The sequence below is a fragment of the Pipra filicauda genome, unplaced genomic scaffold (assembly GCF_003945595.2).
Source record: "Pipra filicauda isolate LSUMZ 115617 unplaced genomic scaffold, ASM394559v2 scaffold368_size711631_pilon, whole genome shotgun sequence".
Taxonomy (NCBI): Eukaryota; Metazoa; Chordata; class Aves; order Passeriformes; family Pipridae; genus Pipra; species Pipra filicauda.
In genome coordinates, this window is record NW_024104496.1 from 138949 (window position 1) to 162419 (window position 23471).

The window sequence follows — 23471 nt, forward strand, 5'->3', positions numbered from 1 at the left end:
GCTTACTATTTATGGACTCCCTAAGAATATGAATCAGGTTGTGTTTTGAACAAGGAAAAGAATAAATTATTCAAAAATTTGGACATTTACAGGGGATGACAACAGGAGCTAGATCACTCTTTCATGGCACTATGAAAATGGCATGTACTATGTACTATTTTCTCCAGAACTTACCTCACTAGTCAGCAGTGACACACATAAGTCAGCAGCAACGATGAATGCAGCAAATTTATGAGGGAAAGTAGCCTGGTTTTTTTTAAAAAAAAAAAACCAAAAGACCAACAAACAAAACCAAGTACATAATGACCACCCCCACTCCCATCTCCCAACACAAAAGACATACACATACAATAAACCTATCTGAAAGAGTCTGGTTGTAACGGCTATGGGGGTAAAGTGCAAGATTGTTCACTGAGCTGTGAATCCATTTCCTCTTCACTAGGGAGAAGGAACCCACATATCAACATGTAACAAGAAAAATCTCAGGAGAAATGTTATGCATTTTGTCTCATTTTCCTTGTCATTTTCCAAGCACGTTTTTGTTTTGTTGAAGAAGTAGGATTATTTGTGGAGTATCAGCTCATTGTCAGCAGGCAATTCTCAGAGTTAATTATAAGAGAACAGCACTTTGAAGCAATCTCACATTTGGAGGTGTAGATCCCTGTGAGAGTGGCTGCAGCTGTGACTCCTGCAATCTCCTCTGACCATGAGGTATGTTACGGGATCAGTTCTGTTTTGAGACCTGTGTAGTCCTTACTGCTGACCACATATGGAAATAGTAATTTGAGTAATACTTGTCATTTTGGGTTAGTGTACGTAAATTTGATGCATGAAATGAGCCAGGGAAAGCAAGCAGCTAAGTGATATCTGCATGCTTTTGTTGTAGAGTCTTCCACTTCGGTTCTGGGGATGCCACTCCTGAATTTTCTCTCTTGAATTTTGTTTTAAGTGTGCTTTTGTTCCAGTGTTGGAAAAAACCCACTCCTTGGATCTCCTTGTTGTGGGAGTGAAATATGTTACTTGCTCTTCGCAATAGGGATTCTCTAGACAGTTTAAAAAGAAAACAAACTCCAACTAAACATAAAAAACCACCTCTCTAAAAACATGCCTGAAATCTCTGGCCTTTTTTAAACTGTGAATCCTGCTGTGCAGATGCTTGCTGTTCCTGAATGTTGGAGCTAAAATGAAACATACCTTGTTCTCTCTCTTTGAGCAAGTTCAGCACATGTTAAGGGAATCAGAGGAGCAGTATTTTGGCACAAGCACCCCAAATCTTAACACATGTACACACGCTGCCTGATGTTTCATTTCAGGTTATAAACTGGATTACAACATGCTTTCACCCTGTGGGCATTGTCCAGGGAAACCAGACTGGATCTGTCTGATGCATAGAACCAATCTGGCTAAATGATCACCAAGTGGAAAGTAAAGAATGTACACGGAATTTGAATTTTTAACAGGAATTTAGATTACATTTCAGTCATGCTGAATGATTATTAATACTATTTACCTCATCAATTCAAGAATGGAATAAATATTATATTCTGGAAACTGTGCTTAAATATCTTATGGCAACATTTAAAACTTCTCAAATAACTATATCTGCCCTAATTAAGTCAGGATAGCACAGACAGTATTTAGGCTGCACATGTTTTCTTCTTGATGCAAATGGAGCTTTGTGTCCTTTTATTTGTGGGAAGCTTTGTTAGCCTCGGTTAGCTGAAATACTTGCATATGATTTGTTTTTTTCAAAAGAAAAGATACACTGTATTTAGAGATGCAAATACTACCTTGTCTGCAAAACCCACCAGCTGTTATACTGGAAGACAAAGCTAATTCTATGTTGCTTTACTTCAGTAGTGTCTGTGTATTCACAAGCAGCTTTTTAACAACCTTCTCTGCATAGCTGAAAAATAGCAGGGACCAAATTTCTATTTGATTCCTTTGGTAACAGCCTAGTAAAATCGGAGTTGATCCGTGATTTTAAGAAAAATTTAAGCAAGCAAATATATTGACTGTGAGAATATACCTTTTTATTAATGTTTGTAGAAAGGTTGAACAGTGTTAGCTTTGATTCTCACATTCCTTGAATATGAGTTTACTAATTGCTGACTTGAATATTTGACTTGAGTCTGAGTCAGGTCAAATATGTGGCTCTGTAGTAGAAGAAGCTGCTGCTGGTTTGTGTGTCAGTAGCACAGCTTTCTGAAGAGGCTCTTTGCTTCTGCTTTAAACATCTGGGGAGACAAAGAGTGTTTGTGGGGTCTTTTGTTGCTGCTGAAAGTTGGAGCGGGGAAGAATTACATTCCAAGAAATACTCTGAATCTGGAAAAATCAGGGTGGAATAATTAAGTATTAAGCTTTATCTTCTTTATAAACGAAAGTGCTTTCGTTTCATCTGTGATGGCTCCCCTGGTAATGGATGTTATGTAATTACTCTCCCCTTCAGAGTTAAATCCTTTTTCCGATTTGTGAGTAATATTTGCATATGTATTTCTTAGCTGCATTGACATGCCAGATGCACAGTGGTAGCTGTCTCCGCCTGCTAATCCTGTAATAACATTCTGGTGACCAAATTCAATGGCCCTGCGCGGAGTCTCGGAACAGCTGATTGCTGAGTAGGGAGGAAAAAAAAATAACCCAGCGAATCTGGTTGCAGCTCTCTGCTGCATCCCCATCCCACAATCCCTTGCACCATTTGCTGCAGTCTTTCTACACAGGCTGAGTGAGAAAAAGATGTGCTAAATAAAGATTGATTGGTTTGAATCCTGAAGGGGTCTCCCACTTGTAAATGACCCCAGGGAAAAAAAAATTCACGACGACTTCACTGGGCCTCCTCTTATTCTTCCATTTTTCTTTCCACCTGTCCTTTTCGTGGAATGGAGCGTCATTCCTTAGAGCACAAAATCTGTTGTGCATCTAATAATGACTATGCTGTGATAGGGCTTCTTAAACAGTTTTACGCGTGAGGCTTGAAATATTAACAGATGATGGTTTGTTCGTTTGGATTACTGCGGAACTGCAGCTCCGTCCCTGCAAGGATTTTATCCTCAGCACTGCACTGATTAAGCTATTTTTCTACAAAGATGGGTAGGTCTGAAATGCTCAAGTTTGCTCAGTATTATTCCTGGTGGTTGCTGCTGGGTTGTTCCTTCTGTTTTGGCCCCTGATCATTCACTGCACTTCTGCATGCTGTAAGAATGAAGAGGGTTGCTGTGTTTTAAACAAGGCACTAAGCTGATTGCAAGAGTGGGAAAGAGAGGAATGCAAATTTAGCTTATCAAGCCTTTTACACAAGTGGACTGTGTGGTGGTTATGATTATTAATTTGTTCAGTGTGTTCTGTATTGGCTAATTTTGGGGCTGCTGCTAGAAATGGCTTGAATCTGTTTATTCCTAAAGACTGTGGACAGGTGATCTATCTGTTTTAAGGACTTTTAAGCCCTAGCTCTCCCAGTCCTTGAAGCAACATTATTGAGGTTCCCCACCCTTTCTTACGGCTCTCGAGGCCTAACTATTCCTTTGGAAACGTTGCTATTGGAAACCTATTCATTCATAATACATGAATAGACCCTCTGGGTTGTGAACACCATTGATAAGAAGAGGATGAACAAACTGCAAGCAATTTGTTCTCCTCAGGCTGTACTTTCAGGCTAGTTGCACCTCTGGCTGGGTGGATTTCAGTGATAGCAGTGTATCAGCAACACAGAATTCTACTCTTTCAGGAATAGAATCCTGAGAACCGAACAATTATAAGTTTCCCCAATGTCTTTTTGTTGGCCAGGCCATGGAAACTAATATAGGATTTGATAACTGTTCAGGAATTCCAGAGCTCATTTGAAGATATCTGTAGGAAGGGTGCACTTTCATTATTATATGTTTCTACCTACCTGAAACAACTATTCTGGAACTGTTATTTGTGGTTTTTCTTTTCACCCTTTTCTAATGCTAGAGGGAAGTTCCTTTCATATGGGTGGGGCCGCACCCTGAAAGCATGCATGCATAGTGGGGCAAGGATTTCCACTAGCTTAGAGAGCCATTGTGTTCTCCTTTCTTTGCTGTATAGTGTATTTTGAATGAAAAATGATAGTCATATCTCCAAACAGAAGGAAAAAGATCAATGTTATTTTTGGGGTGGCTGGGAAGATAGCAATCCTTGAACCTCAGAGGAATGACAAAGGGGTACATTTCCTGCTCTTAGCAAACCTGAACTATGTGTGTCTTATAGATAAATGGGTGGGAGGTTATATCATTTTTGGTGCAACATTTTATAAACCTTTGGCTTTGCATGTTTAAATTATGAAGTGTAACTATATTGAGAACTGATACACTTATTTTCGAAGCTCGTGCTTCAGCTACTCTGTATTAGCTTTGAGACATTATGAACCTCTGAAAAGCATCAGTTTCTCAGCTCAGAAGATGCTACTAGAAAAAAGAACGTTTTTCTTGTAAAACTAGTGTTTCTTTACAAAATCCCTCACTGCTAATACATCTGAAACTTAGTCTGCTGTTTTGAGGAACTGCTGCAAGCGTAGCAGTAAATCAGAAAAAATACTGTGGTGAAATTCAAAGGCATTGTCCAAAATGTTCAGCTTTTCCTCAAATAGTCTGATTGTACAGTTACTTTCATTGAGTAAATACGCAAAATCATCCTTCTCATAAATACATCATCAAAATTGCATCAAAGGTGGAGCTGGCTCAGAGAAGCTGCAGAATCCTGCAAATCCCGTACTCAAAAATTTTTTTAAATGAACCACTTAAGAAGTTGTACCAGGTAATGGCAAAAGCCACTAATGTATTGATGAAATTCTATTTCCATGTTTTAAACCTGATTTATGTGAGCAAAGTGAATAAATGACAATCATGGCCTCCTGCGTTTCAGACAAAACACAGAATATTAAAAGCACTTTATTTCTGAGTCTTTAATGGTTTCTTTCATTGAGAAAGCTTAAAGCATGAACATTTGAAAAATGAAGTGGCTGGCATGAGCTAAGAATTACTTGATCTTGCAGTGAGATTGGGGGAACATAAAAAACCTAAGATGAAGATCAGATTAATTTCAGGCAGCAGAAATTTTTCTTGTGTCACTGCTATTTTCTGGTATAGCTCTACTTGATAAGCAAAAATACCTGGTTGCAAGAGAACTTTCTTCTGTTAAATGACAGGCAGCATTCACCAGAGACCTATTCTTTCATATCTTAAGTACAGTTTTTTTCCCAGTAGTCTGTGTTCAGTCTATAACAAAAAAATTATACCATTTGTGTGTCCAATTTGGAAATCGTGCTTTTGATAAAAAGTCATCCTGCTTCTGATTATCTTCCCTATTTTGTATGGGTTGCTGCCCCTAACATTTGGGGAGGGAAAGTGGGAGGCAAACACAGCTGTGTCAGTGGTGAAATGAATTTTCTTTTGAAACACATAAATGATGTTCTGCATGTTATGCTGCCAAGTGTATGAATATGTTAATGTGTATTTGATTGTCTGCTCTTTCTACTCCGTTTTGTAAAAGCTATATATTTTGGTTCCACGCCTTGTAAAACCATCTTTAACACAAGCTTGTAACATGGTTTCCTAATTGATCTCCTAAGGTTTATTATGTGTGATTTATGGCATTTAAATAGGAAAAATTAATTTGGGTTTATGTAATACTCACATTTTATCTTACTATGGGGAAAGAAATTTAAAAAATTGTTAAAAATTATTTAAAAAGACATGAAAATATTATCAATCCTGAAATCATGCATTTTTGGGTCATGAACTCATATTTTATGAATATTAAAACAATTTTTACCATTGCAGTTTCCCCTTTATTGGGAAAAAAAGGAAATGAAAGGCCCTGCTGTGAGTGTTTTCCATTGAATTAAATGTCAGTTACCACTGTTGGGTTGTGAGTGACTTTATGCTGCTGTATTTGCTAGCATAGAAGCAATGACCTAGGAACCTGTTATCGGGCAAATCAGTATAGCATGATCCATAATTACTATCGTTACGCTAGAAATAGCCACTTGCTCAATGTAGTAAGTAAACCATACCAGTATGGCTAAATACACAGCTCAGCATGGCTCAGGTCTGACAGATTAGTGTGCCATGCATTCAAGCATAGGAAGAAGATCTGATGTAAAACTGATGATAAAATGCTACCCAGGTCATGCAAATAATTGTGGAATTGAGTGACCTTTGAGTGTGATCAGCACAGAGGCAGAGGGCTTATTATTTCTGTCTTGGAAAGCCGGAACTGCCCTCAAGCTAGATCTCAAATTGCCTGAAATGGGTGGCTAAAAATGGTAGAAACTGTTTAGGGAAAAAGTCAGACCCTCAGGAGTGTACCTGAAGTGAAGCAGTCCAGCTGGGCTTGCTGCTCACAGAGGAGCCCCTGTCAGCTGGGGGTGCGGGAGGACTGTCAGAACTCGGTGCTGTGACAGAGTCGCTGTGATCAGCTCCCTGGGGAGCGAGCCTGTGCCTCCCAGCCCTCCAGACTGCTGGAAATGCTGATGGAGAGGAGTTCTAGCTGGGCCACCCTGCCAGGGCCTCTGCATGCCAGGTTTTCCTAAATTATTTTAGCAGGCAGTTCTCTAAGGGTGTTTCCTTCCTTTTCCTCCTGTCTTCTCTTTCCACGTATTAATTCTGTTGGCTATAATCTGTACCTCCAGCTTAAAAGAAATTAAGTTTTTCTCTCTGGTGCCTTGTGCCAGGACAGAAGGTGTTCCAAGCCTGCAGTTTTAATTCTGTCAGTCACTAGACTTCTTTCTTACCCTTTTATTTCATGCTTTTTATGCCAGGTTATGAAGAGTCTTTAGTCCTAGAAACGTGATTCTTACTACAACTTCTGCCTATAATGCCATTTTTCTTGCATTTATAATTTGGATGTGCTTCATGTATCGTTCCCCCTAACTTTGCTGAATCTCAGCAGCTATGAGTTGCCTCTGTTTTGTTTCTTTTATCGTGAAGATTTTCATTTCACCTATCTCACCTTTGTTGCTGATGCAGAATTTGAGCATTCCCTTCCCAGGGGCTGGCTGGTTCTGGAACTTCCTTCTTGGGGGCTTCTTGGAGTCCAAATCTACCATATTTTTGGCAATACCAGAACTGATAAGTGAAAAAAAAAATGTTAGATGAACCATTTTCAAACTGTGATGCAGCCATTTGACTGGCTGGTGCAGTTCCAGTTTAAGCATTTTTCCAACAGTACTGTAGATGTAAGAAATCCGATGTTTGTTAGCACTGACCGAGCCTACTGGTCCAAGAACATTTTTATCGTGGGATTTCTTTAAAACCAGACATCCCTGTAACTCTTTCAGTCCAGAGGCAGCATGCCTTTCACTATTTCTTCTCACACTGAGGTGGTGTAGACTTGGTGGACTGTTTCCCGGGCTCTTATTAGTGATAAACCATTTTAGAAGTTTAATTCTTCACTGTTTTGGTTTTATATGGAAATATGAATTCCTGCATAAGGATGAAACATAAGTGAATCAGTAACTGATTTTTTTATTTCATGGAATTTATAAGCCATTTTTCTTTTTCTCTTCTTTTCCCCACCCCGATCCAGCAGTGTGCAGGGTAGAAGGGAACAGGACCCATATGTCAGTGGTCTAGGATGGCCAGTGAAGGCTCCAACATCCCAAGTCCTGTGGTCCGTCAGATTGACAAGCAGTTTCTGATTTGCAGCATATGCCTGGACCGCTACAAGAACCCCAAAGTACTTCCCTGCCTGCATACTTTCTGTGAGAGGTAAGTCCTTTCCTCATGTGGTGTCTTGGTATTTGTGTTGTGTGGCAAGCATGGAACAAGGCATCCTTTAGTGGAGGGAGTCTTTTTACTTGTAAAGGACATGTTAAGGCATCATAAAGTCTGGGAAGGCTGGAGAGGCAGGGCTGTAGGAAGAGAAATTTGTATCAGGCAGGAAGAAGAGACAGCAGTGAAATATTTGGAATACAATCCTTTTATGCAAGAGTAAACAAAAAGTAAATCCAATTAAACTAATGAATACAGTTACAACAATGTGAAAGGTGATGACAGCCAGAATTTGGACCTCAAGTTAATGGTCTCATATTTATCCCGATTAGCTTATAATTGGAAACAATAAAGAACGTTCTTTGTTGATTTACTAAGCCAAGAAATAATTATCCGATCCTTTAATGTCCAAGCCTTAGACATGATATATACATTATTAATAACCTATGATTAAATGTCTTCATTATTCTGCAGCTTGGTTGACTGAAGTGGAAAAACTCTATGAAAAGAGATGTGATAAAACAGCAACCTGCCTTTTACTGTGTTCAGCTGAATGAACTGAATATGCATAATGATGCTTCAGTGTTGTATTATCCATCAAATGGTGGGGAAAATACAGCATCTGCAGAAAAGTTATCCTGAAGAATTAGTGGTTAGAGTTCTTTATCTGATGATGAGATGCAACTCTGTGGATTATATATTGAATGGCAGGAGAATTTTAATAAATGGTATGTGGTGTGAACACTTATTTAATTTAGGAGATTTTCACCTCTTAGTTAGTATTGTGGTGTGAATATCTAACTTTGCACAGGGTGCAAGAAAAACTGTGGATATCTGAGTGTGTCAGATGAACTAGTCTTTTATAGAAGAGTAGGATATCCTGGCATTACAGAAGGCAGCAGTGAAACCCTTGCGGAAGTTATTGGAGACAAGATTTTCACCATCATGTGTTAAGTTTCCTGACTTCAGTTCATGTGTGAAACCTAAGGTCAGCTTCTGGTTTTCACCGTAATCCTCTTATGTTGATCTGGTTATGGAGAGAGGCTGGAAGAACTCTTCCAGGGTACTGCTGAGATGCAAAGCCTAAGCTCTCCTTTCACAGAGCCTTTACCAGGGGGTCAGGAGGTGAGCTGCCAAGGAAGATGAAGAGTAACTGAAGTCCTTGGAAATGGATAAGAACTGTGGAGCTGTGTAAGGTCACACTCTCTCAGTTGGCATCTCATGAGAAATTTTGTGTAGCACTGCTTCCCTTGAGAACTGCATTCTGCAAAGCTTCCTCTGCTTATAGGACTATACCGAATAGAGTATATTGCAACTATATGTTGCATGCCCAGCAGGTGTTAAGTTCATTTTCAAGGCCCAATAAGTGGCATTAACTGTCACCTAGGCCAATCTGCTGCATATTGTTGATCACAGAACTTTTGTGTCAGATTTATATTCTGTGAAATTTATTTTTTCAAAAAAATCCCGACACCAGTCCCACCTCCTCCCAATTGAACAAAAACAAAAATCTCCTCCAAAACTCTTCTTAACATAAACAGTGATAACCTAGGATGTACTTCCCTATGTAGTAAAGAAAGCTGTGTTGGTTCTGGCTAGCTGCCAAATAACTTTCCTAATTGAAATAAATGAAAAAATGTCCCTTGGTTTCATTGGGACCATGTTTTACCTCTGAAATACTAACCCCACAAATACAAGCTAATAAAGGAGATTCTGTTGAAAAGACAAGGATCAAACACAGGTTAGTCAAAGACACAGGCTCAAATACTTGATGCAACTTCATGTCTGTCAAACTTTATCTGATAGTTCATAGTTTTTACTGTCCTGTGAGCAGGATGCCGTAGATGTCTGGCAGCATGAATCAACTGCACAAAAATCTCTAAAAAAGGCATATAACTCTTGGAATAATATCAGCTTATTGAACTTTTTTTCATGTGGCAGAGGAAAAAAGGTTTAGAGGAAAAACAATATTCCCCCATTACTTCTGAAGCCTGTAGATGTACCTTTCCTTTTATAATTAGGAGTAGCACTATTTTAAACTAGTTCTTTAACTGAAGGAAGTGTTCTTTTTCCTCTCTGATGATACTTTTTCTTTCTCTCCCCTTCCACCTCCCTTTCCCATAGGTGTTTACAGAATTACATTCCAGCCCATAGCTTAACCCTTTCTTGCCCTGTGTGCCGCCAGACCTCCATTCTGCCAGAGAAAGGGGTTTCTGCACTCCAGAACAACTTCTTTATTACCAACCTGATGGATGTCCTGCAACGAACGCCGGACAACAGCATTGAGGAGTCCTCCATCTTGGAGACTGTCACTGCTGTTGCTGCAGGCAAACCACTCTCCTGCCCCAATCATGACGGAAATGTAAGTGAGACGACCTCCTGTGATATGTACAGGTATTGATGTGTGCTGATTTGTCTGGGTTTCATGGATATTTTGTTCTAAAAAGATAGCAGGGGAAGTGGAATCACACTAATTCTTTGATTTTATATGTCAACAAAAGACAAGTGATTTTTCAAATTAACACAGATGTTCTTAGTGGAGCGTCTTAGAGTAGTCAGGATATTATTGCATCCTACCAGTCATCTGGGATGATACTGTCTTTTAGCACATTTGGTAACAACTGTTGTCCTGCAAGCACTGAACCTTGTGCCTTTACCTCTTTGGGTTGGGTTTCCCTAGCTCTCTTGCTTGTAGCATCAAATATTGCTGTGGGGACCTGTGTGTTTGTTTAGACAACATGTGACAGGGAACTTATAAGCTTAACTCACTTGCACATTTAGGCAGTACCAAAAGGTATGTGAACATATTAACATAGAGCCAAATAAGAGTGATCTCTAGCTGAGGACGCTTTGGGTCAGCACAGGCTAGTAACGGAGAGCTTCTATTTATCTGCAGTGTTTTGTGCATCTCGCGTATTAGTCTTTTGAGGCTGCCTTTTTTTCCTTTCACCTACTCTTTTAACCAAACATGTCCCCACATACATCCTCAAATCATATCAGTGAATTCATTGGCAAGTACCCCCAACTGAGTAAGTGTTCACAGATTGATGCCAGAACAGCTCTAACTCTGCTTACTTCACAATTTTCAGTGTTAACCTGTGTGACTTCATGATAGGCATATGAGCTCCTGATTTATAGCTAGGCTTATGCAAACATGTAAGTAAACCACATTACAAAGCTCAGCAATGCTGTGTTGCATACTGACTGCTGTGCTTCTATGCAAGTTAAGAAATACGTACCAGTAGTTTAAGACAACTTTCTGGGGGCTGTTTTATTTGATACTCAGTGTATGTATATTGTATAGGAATAATTTGGCTGATAGGTTACGATTACTGTAACAGAGGAATAGCTCAGTTTCCTCTCCTTTGCTGACCTGTGGGAATTAGGTGGACTTGTAGAACTGATTTGCTGTACACTCTGGTTAATGAATAACTGGTGTAACTTTTTTAATGTATACTATACCTGTGTTTGTGTAGTGGTTACTGATTAATAAATGCCTAGTTTTTATTTGCATTCTATTTCCTCTCTTTAAAGTGAATCATAGTTCTTTTTTGACATAGCCACTGTGATAGGAGCCATCTGATTGTGAAATGCAGAAGAAAAATCAGAATGAAGGTGTTGTTTGTTTTGCATTTTAAATTATTAGCTGATTATTCTTAAGGTGCACTTAGAAAGAAATGGTTTGCCTACAATTAAAAATATGCCACCTTATACCTCTTGAGAACTCCTTTCTTAGGGAAAGGGAGATTTGTAAGTCCTCTAAACCAAACTGACTTGGCTTGCCTTGAAACACAGCATGCCTTTTAGGATGCTAATAATGTGTGATGGGAATATCTTCTCGCTTCAGTAAGTATCTGGGAGATAGGAGTTGGGGATAGGCTGAGGATTACTCCAATTTAAAGTTTTGTGGAACTAGGAAATGAAAAGCTAAATGGCACACATTAGTCCTTGTGATGGGAGGAGCTGAGGTAAGCTTTGGGGAGAGCTGCTTGAGGCTGGCCAGGTGGGTCTGGCTGAAGGGCGGCAGGGTGCACAGGCCAAGGTGCTGGGCACCTTAGGCATCACTGAGGAACGGATTTTGATGGCTTCATAGATACAGAACATGAGGGCACTGCATGGCAAGTAAGTTAGCTATTAGGAAATGGTTCTTCACACTGAGGGTGGTTGGGCACTGGAACAAGTTCCCCGGGGAAGCGATCACAGCACCAAGCCTGACAGAATTCAAGAAGCGTTTGAACAATGCTGTCAGGCATGTGGTGTGATTCCTGGGGCTGTCCTGTGCAGGCCCACGAGTTGGACTTCAGTGATCCTTGTTGGTCCCTTCCAACTTAGAGTATTCTATGATTCTGTGATTCTAAATGCCTGGCTGCTAGTAGCTTTTCAGGGGGATTTAGGAAGTGAAAGAAGATTGAGCTGGTAGCTGGAGAATGCCTTCACAGAACCAGCAGTCATTATGCATTGAATCCTCCCTCCATTAATTTTTACATATTGCTTGGGGTAGGGTCAGACCCATTGTATTTTTACCATTTGCATGAAGTATATTTCTTTTAAATATTACCAGATTTTCTTCGTATTAGCTTGGAAATAAGTTTCTGTTTAAACAAGTTTTTTCAGTCATTTGAGCCATGCTGGATTTAAACCTCTTTGATTAAAATCACATAGAAACTGATGCACAGATACTTTCTTATTAACTTACCTGTCTACTTGTAATTTAGCCTTCCTCAGGCCATGTAGGTTAGATATTTTCCCTTTCAGTTGGTCTCTTATTCCCGTCACCCATATTTTCCATATGTGCGTGTATTCTATTCCTTCTGTGCACATCCTCTCATCCTCCATTGTGGAATCTTTGTTCTGTGTGTTCTTATGAAAAATGAAACTTAGCTTGCAGTACCTTAACATGAGAGATGGTTTCCTGTGCTTGAAGTATAAACAAATGCTTCCTCATATTGACCCAACACAGAGCACAAATGTATGTTCTTGTAAGTCGGGGTAATAGGGCACATGTGGAACTTCTGAACCTACCAGAAGATTTTTACCTTCTACCTACACATTAAAATAAGATTGGCTTTATTCTCAGCTGCTAAACATGTGCAGCTCTTGTCGTGTATAAGCATCCTGGATCCTAACATTGATCCATGATCATTTAGGGGCAGCTACAGCAGCCAGGACAGGGAAGGCTATGAAATTCTAGCTCCATTACTTCATAGTATGTAATGTGTGGTGTGGACTCTTTGCAGTCACCCATCCTGAAAAGTCCCTGCTTGGGTTTTATTTGAATTTGAAGTGAAAACCAGCCCAGAGTTGAGGATCCATGCTTTTACAGGGGCAATGTATTTTCTGTCTATGGAGCGTAAGAAGAGAGGATACAGAATATTAATTAAATGCTCGTAGTAAGAGAGCATGCCTTAGCTCTGACTAGCTTTTTCTCAAAAGATCACAATATAGCTTGGCAACTTGACAGGCATAAGATTTTGTTTAAAAAACACTTCCTGAACTTGTGCAGGTGTTGCTTACTACCTGTATGCTTCTCTTGGAAAAATAAAAAAGCACCTATCCTTGATATTCCGAGGAAGTGACTTCATACCGTACCTTTTAAACCCTTGTTTTTTCTCCTCACCTCTGTACTTCCCACCATGTCACTTACTCGTGTATCCCATTAAACTGTAATCTAATTCTATTCTGTACTCTTCAATATTCAGTGTGTCATTGAGGCTAAATAAAAAATGCAGAATATCAGGGTTAGACTCTTAATGAGCATTAGAACTAATAAACTGAGCTCACTGCTGGCAAAATTTTGTTCTGCCTCACAGGGAACGTTTAATATAGGTAGGAAGCAATAGTGTGACTGATACAATCATATCTGAATTGGAAAGTCATACAAGGGGTTTGGGTGGTTCACTTCTATGTAAGCATATTGTTTAAGTCATGACAGTCTTACAAAAATATTCTAAAAATTTGCTTAAAGTTTTCAAGTTTATAGTATGGTAAGGCAAAAGCTATGACTAGGCAGAGCAAACCCCCACATTCTAAATTTTATCAGATATCTCAAATGTACCCTCAGGTGATTCAAACGTACATTCTTCTAAAAGCTAAGGTACATGCTAGCCCTGGGACAGAGGAATTAAGCGTGTGTGTGAGATGAGGAAGGTGGGAAGCACAGAGCCTTTTTCTCTAGGCTGCTCTTTTAATTCAAACAAATAGAAAGCACAGGATGAGCAATGTGATTTTAGAGAAGTGGGGCTTGTGATTGGTGAGAGCCTTTTCCTCAAGACCTGAACTTTGAAGGGCTGGAATTAGTGTGTCTTGACTTCGTGTAATCTAATTCAGAAGTACTCGCATCCTTGATTATGCAAATTTAAAAGTTTCTGTAAATTCAGTTTAATTACTGTAGTGAAGATATGCATGGGTCTTCAGTTACATCATTGTGCTGAAATATGCTGGTCTGGTTTAAGGTGGGAGTTAGTGGATGGGATTTCAGAACCAGTGGGTATTATGTCACATGTCTTTACAGCTGATGGGAATGTTCTCATTAAATTCAGTGAAAATACAGCTGAAGCTGGTATTGGATGCCATAGTATATCCTGACCAAGAGCTCTCTTCAATTTGGAAAGGAGAGGTTCAGCCAAATGTAATTTTTTGAGTTATTTTGTAAAGCAAACCTGTTATAATGAAAAGCTTTCTGGGAATGTCACAAACTGTGATACCCATGTTGGGCATGGAGGGGAGAGATGAAAAGCCAGCAACATGTGTCTGTCTGTAGTTAGACATTAGTCTTACCAGATTAAGAAATGCTAGAAAAAATCTTAGCAAATCAACTTATCTAGACACTTGAAGCCTGAATTGTATTAATATTAGGTTTTCCTTCTCCTTCAGCTATGGCACAATCAAAAACATTTAGTGGGAAATGAAAACTCTCTCTCTCAAAACATTTTGAATTTGACAACTATTTCTGTGCAGACATACGCATTAGGTCTTTGTGGTCTGCTTGCTATTACCATTCATGTTACTGTATTACCATATGTGTTTCTCTGTTGCATGAATAAAGAGGAAGAAAGTTGTTTGGGCTAAACTTCAATATGCTAATGAAATGCTTTCTTCATGATATATGTGGCTGCAAATATAATGATGTTTATTATAGAGTGTTCAGTAGGAAACAGAAATATTAAATTATTCTAATCACTGTATCCAAAGATAAAAATATTGAATAAATAAAGGGCTTGTTAAAATATCCTGAACCTAAGCATTATATTATGAGGAGGCAGAAAGATGAACACAGTTGGACACTCATTCAAAATAAATGAAATTTTTTTGTCTGTATAAAAAGACTTCAGAGTTTCCTAATAAAATATTCTTCCTTTTGGTTGTTTCTGCTTGCAAGTTCTTGAAGCCTTTGAAAAGAATTTAAATCCTAAACTGTGCTTAACTAATTTCCTCTATGCACTGTAAGAACGCATCACATCATAGTGCCTACCAAAGTAACTACCAGGCCTCGGGGGATCTATTACCATGAAACTGCTAAATTCACAGTGACTAGAGTAGTGTTGATGAGGATTGTAATTGTTTAAAAGGTCTACTTTTTTTTTCCCCCCCCTTGCTGATATATTTGATGTTACACGAGTTATTTAGAGCAACTTTTAACTTTTCTCTAAAGGGGCTTACACAAATGGCCGACAAATGACTAAACCCTCACTGCATGTGAATCCCATATCTTGTGAATTGAGATAAGAGGGAAGAATGGGAATAAGACCGAAAGGAGCTTATCAGAGGCAAATCCCTATTAATGCTAATAGCCACGTGCAAATCATGATTCTTGCTTCCCCCTCCTTAATTCTCAAGATGCCTTGGAGCAGCCAGCTACTTTGCATGGTACTGTTACAGTTTCCTCTGCTCACCTGTAAACAGCTGATTCTACACAACCATCTCACTCTCAACCAACATCTCCAGCACAACCCTCTTGTGTGAGATGTCTGAGTGCTAGAAGAGCACCAGCCAAATTATTCAAGATTCTGATGCTGTGTTCTGAATGCAAAAGAGCTGCCAAGGTCTTCCTTTGAAGCATATACTACAGGCTTCTTTGTATCCTTTTAATAAGCCTAAAATGCTTTGTGCCCAAGGACTTCCTAGCTGTAAAAGGAAGTCTCATGCTGCATTTGCATATATGTGCATTATTTTGACTAACTTATGATTTTGGGCACAGCATTTCTCTCCTTCTTTCCCTTCATGAATATATTCAGAATTTGGGGTACTTATTACATGTAAAGATCTATTTTTATCTCTAGACAGCATCTTACTGAGAACATAACAGGTTCAAACAATCTCCTCCTCTTTCAAGTGTAGATCAGCATTCCTATTATAATCTCAGATATGAAGTTTTGATGGTTTTAAGGGATTAGTAAGGGATATGGAGATTTTCCCCTGCAGCAGGTTAGTTCATTTAGGGTGCTTTCCTCTAGCAAATAAACATGCTGTTTGGTGAGTCCCATCAAGTTTATGTTCCACCAGAGGTTCTGTTACAAAAAACAGTCTAAGTTTACACTTCCTTTGGCAGAACCTCTGGGAAGACTAAGGATCAAGTTAGTGAGGGTACTTGAATGCCCTGCTTTTTTGAGTTGTTTCACAGAGTACTTAAGACAGACACCAAAACTTACTATTACACAGTATAAAGATGATGTTAGGACCAGCACTGAAGTCCAGCATTGTTCACAGGCTGCTGTTCTGATAGAATAAAATTCATTTAAACCAGCATTTTAATATGAAATATGTAAGAATAACAACCATCTTTTAGGCAGTAAAGTATTAGTGTCTAAAAAAAGAGAAGCTTTGTCTCAGAGGCTGGATAATAACATGAGTTCAAGACCCAGTAAGATGTGCTTTGAATTGTGTTACTGCTGCCATGTTTGAACGTAGAGTTGTGCACTTTTCCAGGTGATGGAGTTTTACTGCCAGTCCTGTGAGACAGCTATGTGCCGGGAGTGCACAGAGGGAGAACACGCAGAGCATCCCACGGTACCACTCAAGGATGTGGTAGAGCAACACAAGGCTTCCCTCCAAGTCCAGTTGGATGCTGTCAACAAAAGGTGGGGAGACTCCACTGATTATTTTCCATTTTCAGTTCTATCGCTGGCTTCCTGTGTTAACTTGGGTAGATGTTTTAGTGTGCTGGTGCCATAGTGAGGATAGCATTAAAAAAATCCATTGAGTGTGATGTTAGAGAAAAGAGCAAAAGATTCCTATGTGTCTTTTGCAAAACAGAGGCCGTTAGAAATGCAAGTGTCCTCCAAAGAAGGGGCATAAAATGTTAAGGAGAAAACTACAATCCAGTTATGAATTTAATGATTGCTAAATAAATAATATTGGGTGCTAAAAAGACTAGTACAAACACTATGGTGCCAAAAAGGCTAAAAAAACCATGAAAAAGTGAGGTAGATCTAGTTATATCTTCTGGAGTAGATATCATGTAGCATAAAGGATGGAGGATCCAAGGTTTCATTGTTGGTAGTGCCTAAAGTCTAATACATTTGCATAAGGGAGGGATTATTTTATGAGACCACACCCACTATGTGGTTATAAAAGAAATGAACTTACTTCTGGGAAATGACTGAGTTTAAAAACAGCCTGCTGATTAGAGTTTCATTAAAAGATACCAGGCAAGGGCCAATGTTTAATGACTTTTGAAACAGCAATCTTTGTAATGTAATTCCTCCCTCAGGCTTCCAGAGATCGACTCAGCACTTCATTTTATATCTGAAATCATACACCAGTTAACCAACCAAAAGGCTAGCATTGTAGATGACATTCATTCCACTTTTGATGAACTCCAGAAGACTTTAAATGTGCGAAAGAGCGTGCTGCTCATGGAACTGGAAGTGAATTATGGCCTTAAACACAAAGTAAGATGCATGTTTTGTTTCAATGAAAAGCTGTTAATTTAATCATCCAGTTTTTACAAACGATGCAGGATGCCACTTTGACAAATTGTGTCTGAGATCTAGAGAATAACTTTTTCGGGAAATCAAGTGCTGCAGAACCTCGCTTGTTGGTGCTCAGCCTTATAAGTGGAATACAGACCCTGCCTGGGCAGATAGCCCTTTGTGAATGGTGTGTGAGGAGGAGCTAAAATGGCCAACACACTAAGCAGGCTTCTACTTAAAGCCAACATGCTGATGTGCAAATGACAGTAAGGGAACACCAAAGGAAAGTCTGAATTCTTGGGCTACAATCGTATGAACCCTTCCATGAAGATACAGGCCAAACAATTTGTCCTGAATAACTGAGTAGGGCTTCCTGTTATGCTTCAAAGCACTGCTTTCCTTTCCAGTACTTGGTAACATATTGCATGTTAGATGTCATCAATTGGAACACATTAAGATTGGAGGGACATCTCACTTTCTCAGGGGAATGCTGAGAGCAATAGATTACAGAGCTGTATTCATACTTTTACTTCCTATCTAGATGATTGAATTTTGGGGTTTACCACCTGTATTGTAGACTAAGCTGCAGAAGCGGAAAACAGAAACCTGTACATTTTTACAAAAAGAAGCCTGTAGCCTGGTAGGTAGGGTTTTTGTTGAGGATTATTAAGTCTGAATCAGGAAAATGAAATTATTTAGTCCTTGTCTTCCTGGGCATCAGTTGTCTGTTTTATATAAAAGAAAAATTTCTTCCCTCAAAGTAGTCTTGAAAAGAAAATAACATCAACAACTGGAGTTTCAAGAGTGCCTGATAGCATTGGCATCTTTGGTCATTCTCTGCCATTGCTGAGCAGCTTGACCATCTCCAGATGTCTGAAGTGGAGGAATGTTGCATTCCTGGATCTGGAATAGGCTTGATCATTAGGAAGGTCTTGAACTGCTAAACCTGTGAAAATGGAGGAATTCTAACATGCGCACAAGATGTGTACTTTTAGAAACAGAGGGAGCCCAAGACCACTGGGGCACAGAAGTTAGTCATCTCCAGAGCTAAGTAGCAGCTGAGAAGTTTTAGCATCAATAATTTGGACTCAGATCCCAGGTTCATCTAAATGTATTCAAGATATCACACAAACGTACTTTCTTAGCAAACAAATACACGTTGGATGTGTACAAAGTTTACACTAGATAGAATATGATGTTAAATTATTGTTGTTGAAAGGGATTTAAAATAGTTTAGTAACTATTTTGAACATTAGAGAATCAAATTTTTGCAAAGTTGCACATAAGCAGTAAAAGAGGCATCTCCCCTCTTTATATTTAAAAAAAGCAGTTGAAATTGGATTTTACTTTTGAATGAATAGTAGTCCCGCAAAATAATTCAAACCCAAATCTTCAGTTATTTTGATCATACTTTTCAAAAATGAAAAATGAAAGATCGGCACTTTACTAAAAGAAAGTTGGCAGTTCAGTTTCCAATGGACTGAAAGAGGCCTTGTGTAAAATACTCAAAGTACATTTTAAATAGTATTTATGTTAAGATTTAATATTTTCAATCTTTGTAATGAAAGAAAACTATCTTGAGAAAATATTGGTTTTAAAACATAGCTGCAAGTTGTCTTTCTCATAAGTTTGTGATTTCTTATCCCAAGCATATGGGGTTTTGTCATATTGGGAAATTATTAGCTATGCACTCTCTTTAACTACTTATGTCCTTGAATAAAGACAAAGCAGATTAAAAATGCCTTGTATTGAATCCTGAGAGGTTTATGGATGCCTAGAAAAACAGATAACTTGAAATTTTAGTGTAGTCTTGACATTTGTTCATTCTGTTTTGATTGCAAAACATTTTGTGTTGTTATCACTTTTCCATATCAATAACACATGATCTTGGATTTTCTCCAGTGGATGAAAAGCTGAAAGCTTTGTAAAACTTAGGAAAAAGTGCCCTTATCATGCAATATCATTACATAGCATGTCTCAGCAAGGGAAAAGTATTTTATAACAATAAATACACCCAGTCTCTAAGTTTACTTTAAAATCAATTGAAATATTTCAAAAATATTTCCTTTACATTGATGGTCAAAAACCCCCCTCTCTAATCAACAGTAATGTCTGTGCTATAGTTCTCTGTAGGAAAAACATAGCATGTGTGTGACTGGGTACTTTAGTTTGAGTATTTTATCAGTGGAGAGTATGGGGGCCAGCTGGAATGTTTTCCTGACTGTCAGGAATTTTTCTGCTAGGTTGTTATAATTCAGGGATCCTTTTTCCAAATCATTGCAAGAATGGTTTAAAAAAAAAGGTTAGCTTTGTTCCCAGCCCACACCTAACAATTTTGAGGTCAGTACTGTTTTAAGGATTTTAGACTGAGGGCCAAAATTAACCCTATAAAAGAAACTCCTTCATAGTCTTAAATATAGAGTAACTACTTGCTGCCCACCAAAATTTCAGGCTACTCAATCCAGCTCTTTCCAATATCCACAACCCATTCTGTATGTTTTACTTTCCACCCTGCTGGAACTAGGGAACCAACTTCCCTGCTTCTGCTGGGGAGAATTTTCCTTTCTTCACTTATTTAGTCCACGAGTCACACTTTTCCTCAGGATGGATGTACATACAGGTCTTGAGAGTGCCTTCTTGTCCATCTCCATAGAGGAGTAACTCACAGTTTCCTTCAGCTCTGAAGAAATGGTTTCAAGAAGTTTCTTTCAGCCTGTCTTATTAATGGGCCTGATGAATCCAAAATATCTCTGCCTCTGTGCACACAGCTCAATTGTCTATAACTATCTCATTAACTGTGACTGCTGAAAGTTAGATGGAGCAGGTCCAAGCTTTTAGATTTGTTGTTGGGGTTTTTTTCTTAAAAAAAAAAGAAGACACAAGACAGGTGGGGCAATAATTCAGTCTAGTGTGGCAGTGGATCTGTGAAGCCCTGAAGACCCAAACCAGGGTAGATTTTTTGTATTGGAGCATTATATTCTAAATATGTGTTGGGGATTACTGGGTACTTTTTCTAAGAAGTTCAAATTAAACTCTAAATTAATGCACTATAAATTTGGGTTCTACAAAGGCCTTCAGATATAAAGTATGCTACATTTTCATAGGACAGTTCTTGTAACATGATGCTAATCTGGTGTTTGGTAATGCACACAGGTCCTCCAGACACAGCTGGATACCTTACTTGAAGGGCAAGAAAGCATTAAAAGTTGCAGCAACTTCACAGCCCAAGCCCTCAACCATGGCACTGAAACCGAAGTGCTGCTGGTGAAGAAGCAAATGAGTGACAAGCTGAATGAACTGGCTGAGCGGGACTTCCCACTGCAGCCCCGTGAAAATGATCAGTTGGACTTCATAGTGGAAACAGAAGGCCTGAAGAAGTCCATTCACAATCTGGGTACTATTTTAACCACCAATGCTGTTGCCTCTGAAACAGTGGCCACAGGCGAGGGACTGAGGCAGACGGTGATTGGACAGCCCATGTCCGTCACCATCACAACCAAGGACAAAGATGGGGAACTCTGTAAATCCGGGAATGCTTACCTCACTGCTGAACTGAGCACGCCTGATGGGAGTGTAGCAGATGGAGAAATACTTGACAACAAAAATGGCACTTACGAATTTTTGTATACTGTTCAGAAAGAAGGGGACTTCACTTTGTCTCTGAGACTTTATGATCAACATATCAAGGGCAGCCCGTTCAAACTTAAAGTGGTCAGATCAGCAGATGTGTCCCCTACCACCGAAGGGGTTAAGAGGCGTGTTAAATCTCCTGGCAGTGGCCATGTGAAGCAGAAAGCTGTGAAAAGACCTGCAAGCATGTACAGCACTGGCAAAAGAAAAGAGAATCCCATTGAAGATGATTTGATCTTCAGAGTAGGTAGGTGATTTTGCTACCTGTGACGTACTTAAAAATAGTTTAGGGAAACTGGATGAAAAAGTTAAATTATTGTTAAGGTAAAGGTGTAAGTAGAGCAACCTGATGATGTCTTTAGACCTCTTGACTTTTGTAAATTTTGAAAGTCCACACTTCTGGAATTATGTTTGCAGCAAATATTGAATTGGGATTTGGATTTAGCAATGCACACATTTGATTTGGGATATTTTAAAAACTGGTAATATTCTTATTACAAAGCTTTTGGTATGGATTAAAGTAATTTCAGCTTGTAATTTCTGCTTCTGTATCCCTTGCTTCTAGTGAGCAGTTTCTGGCTAAATAGCGATATGGTTCTGGTTTGGCTTTTGTTGGTAGTGGTGTTGTTTGTTAGATTTATTTTTCAGCTATTTTCTCCAATATACTACAAACTCTAGAAGTCTTCAACATTTTCCAAAAAGTGCAGTGCCCTTTTTTTTCTCTTGGGATGCAGTCATGACCATGTGCTTTATTTTTGAGTGGTACCTCCTCCCTTTCTTCACCAGTCGAAAAAGGAAGATGAAATAATTAGAACAAGAGCTATGCATGTCTCAGAGTTTTTCCTGATTAAACCTCTCAGAGTGCCGACATTTGGGATATATGGATTGCTATTTTTTAGAAAATCTGAGCTGAGAGTAATATTTCATCCTATTACATGTTCAGCTTTCAGCCACTCATTTCACACAATGATGCTACATAGATAGAGATGTTCCTCTGGGCTTCTGTGGGCTTATGTATGCATCATCTGAAAGGTCTCAAGCCATTGCAGCTGTAATTCTCTAGTGTTTTATACTCTTCCACAATATGCAAAATTATTGAGACAGGTAAGACTTCTGACATTTTCACAAGGATTTCCTTCATGGATTTAAGAGTTCGTTTGGTTCAGCTCACTTTGAAAAGTTAAGGTTTGGTTCATTTGTTGATGAGGTAGTATAAAGTTTATCACTCTTTTCCAACACAACTATTTCTATTTTGAACCCATTGTTGAATTCCTCTGATGGTCCTGGCCAAATCTGGATCTGTATTTTAAACTGGGCAAGATAAATCTTATATTGGGGCTGCCAGAAGCTCATACAGCTGTGTTGGAGAACCACCCTGTAATATTTCTCTGGTCATCCAAGTATATGGAGTATGCTATGGTATGTGCACTGATATATGGGCTTTTATGCACAAGTAAATTGATCAGCTCCTAATAGGAGATTGTTGTCCTGCTAGTATTAGCAAGAGATAGCATTAACACAACATTAGTACATTTCCTTCATGGGGAAGTGTGCATTGTATCTTCTGCCAATTCTGTGCTATTCATGGCTTTTAAAGTGGCATGTGGTTCTCTTCAGACATTTTAAGGTCACGTTATTGACTTCACATTCATAGATTTGTGTAACTCATTATTTACGACAACAGAGCATTTCTTGCATCCTCTTTTTCTGTCTCAATAATTTATATCCTCGACCTATTTTTTTTAAACAGATGCGATCTCTACGGGTGTGTCCATGCAATATCTGTGCAGCATATCCTTATTCTATACAAATGAAAACAAGCATGTTCTTATGATATCTAGAAAATAATTGTTGCTCAGTGGTTTTTTGCTACCTCTACAAGTGGTAGGAAGCACTAAAGTGAGAGGGAAGTCTCTTCTTCATTACCCTGCTTTTGTGCCTTAGACCCATGCTGAGCAGAGGTGAGGGATGTTCACAGTGTCAGCCACTTCCATCTTCCCTGGTAAATCTCTCCCATGTCCTCCAAAGGAGGGTTAAGAGACATGGTTGGCATCAGCTGCTCTGTCCAGGATTCCATTTTGTGTTCTAGCTCTGCTGTGCTGTGTACCTTGGTACTTTTTCTCTTCTGGCACTTTTCATGACTGGGTTCTTTGACACTGTTTAGCAGTAGTGGTGCTATTTCCCACTTTAACTGCTTTTT

General features: G+C 39.0%; 1 protein-coding gene across 12 annotated transcripts in view; it reads left to right on the forward strand.

Annotated features, from left to right (window-relative positions):
- The window catches only part of TRIM2 (tripartite motif containing 2), an 89503-nt gene that overhangs the window by 41026 nt on the left and 25006 nt on the right, over positions 1–23471 (forward strand). For 6 of the 12 annotated variants that reach the window (XM_027747337.2, XM_027747338.2, XM_039384652.1 and 3 more), the window contains 5 exons: positions 7546–7727; positions 9855–10092; positions 16656–16807; positions 17440–17620; positions 20795–21518. In XM_027747337.2, coding sequence (XP_027603138.1) covers positions 7594–7727; positions 9855–10092; positions 16656–16807; positions 17440–17620; positions 20795–21518 — 1429 coding nt within the window. In that variant the 5' untranslated portion in view covers positions 7546–7593. Of the gene's footprint in view, positions 1–2714; positions 3091–7545; positions 7728–8204; positions 8459–9854; positions 10093–16655; positions 16808–17439; positions 17621–20794; positions 21519–23471 lie in introns of those variants that run through there. The other 6 variants (XM_027747342.2, XM_027747353.2, XM_027747340.2 and 3 more) reach the window with 4 other exon arrangements.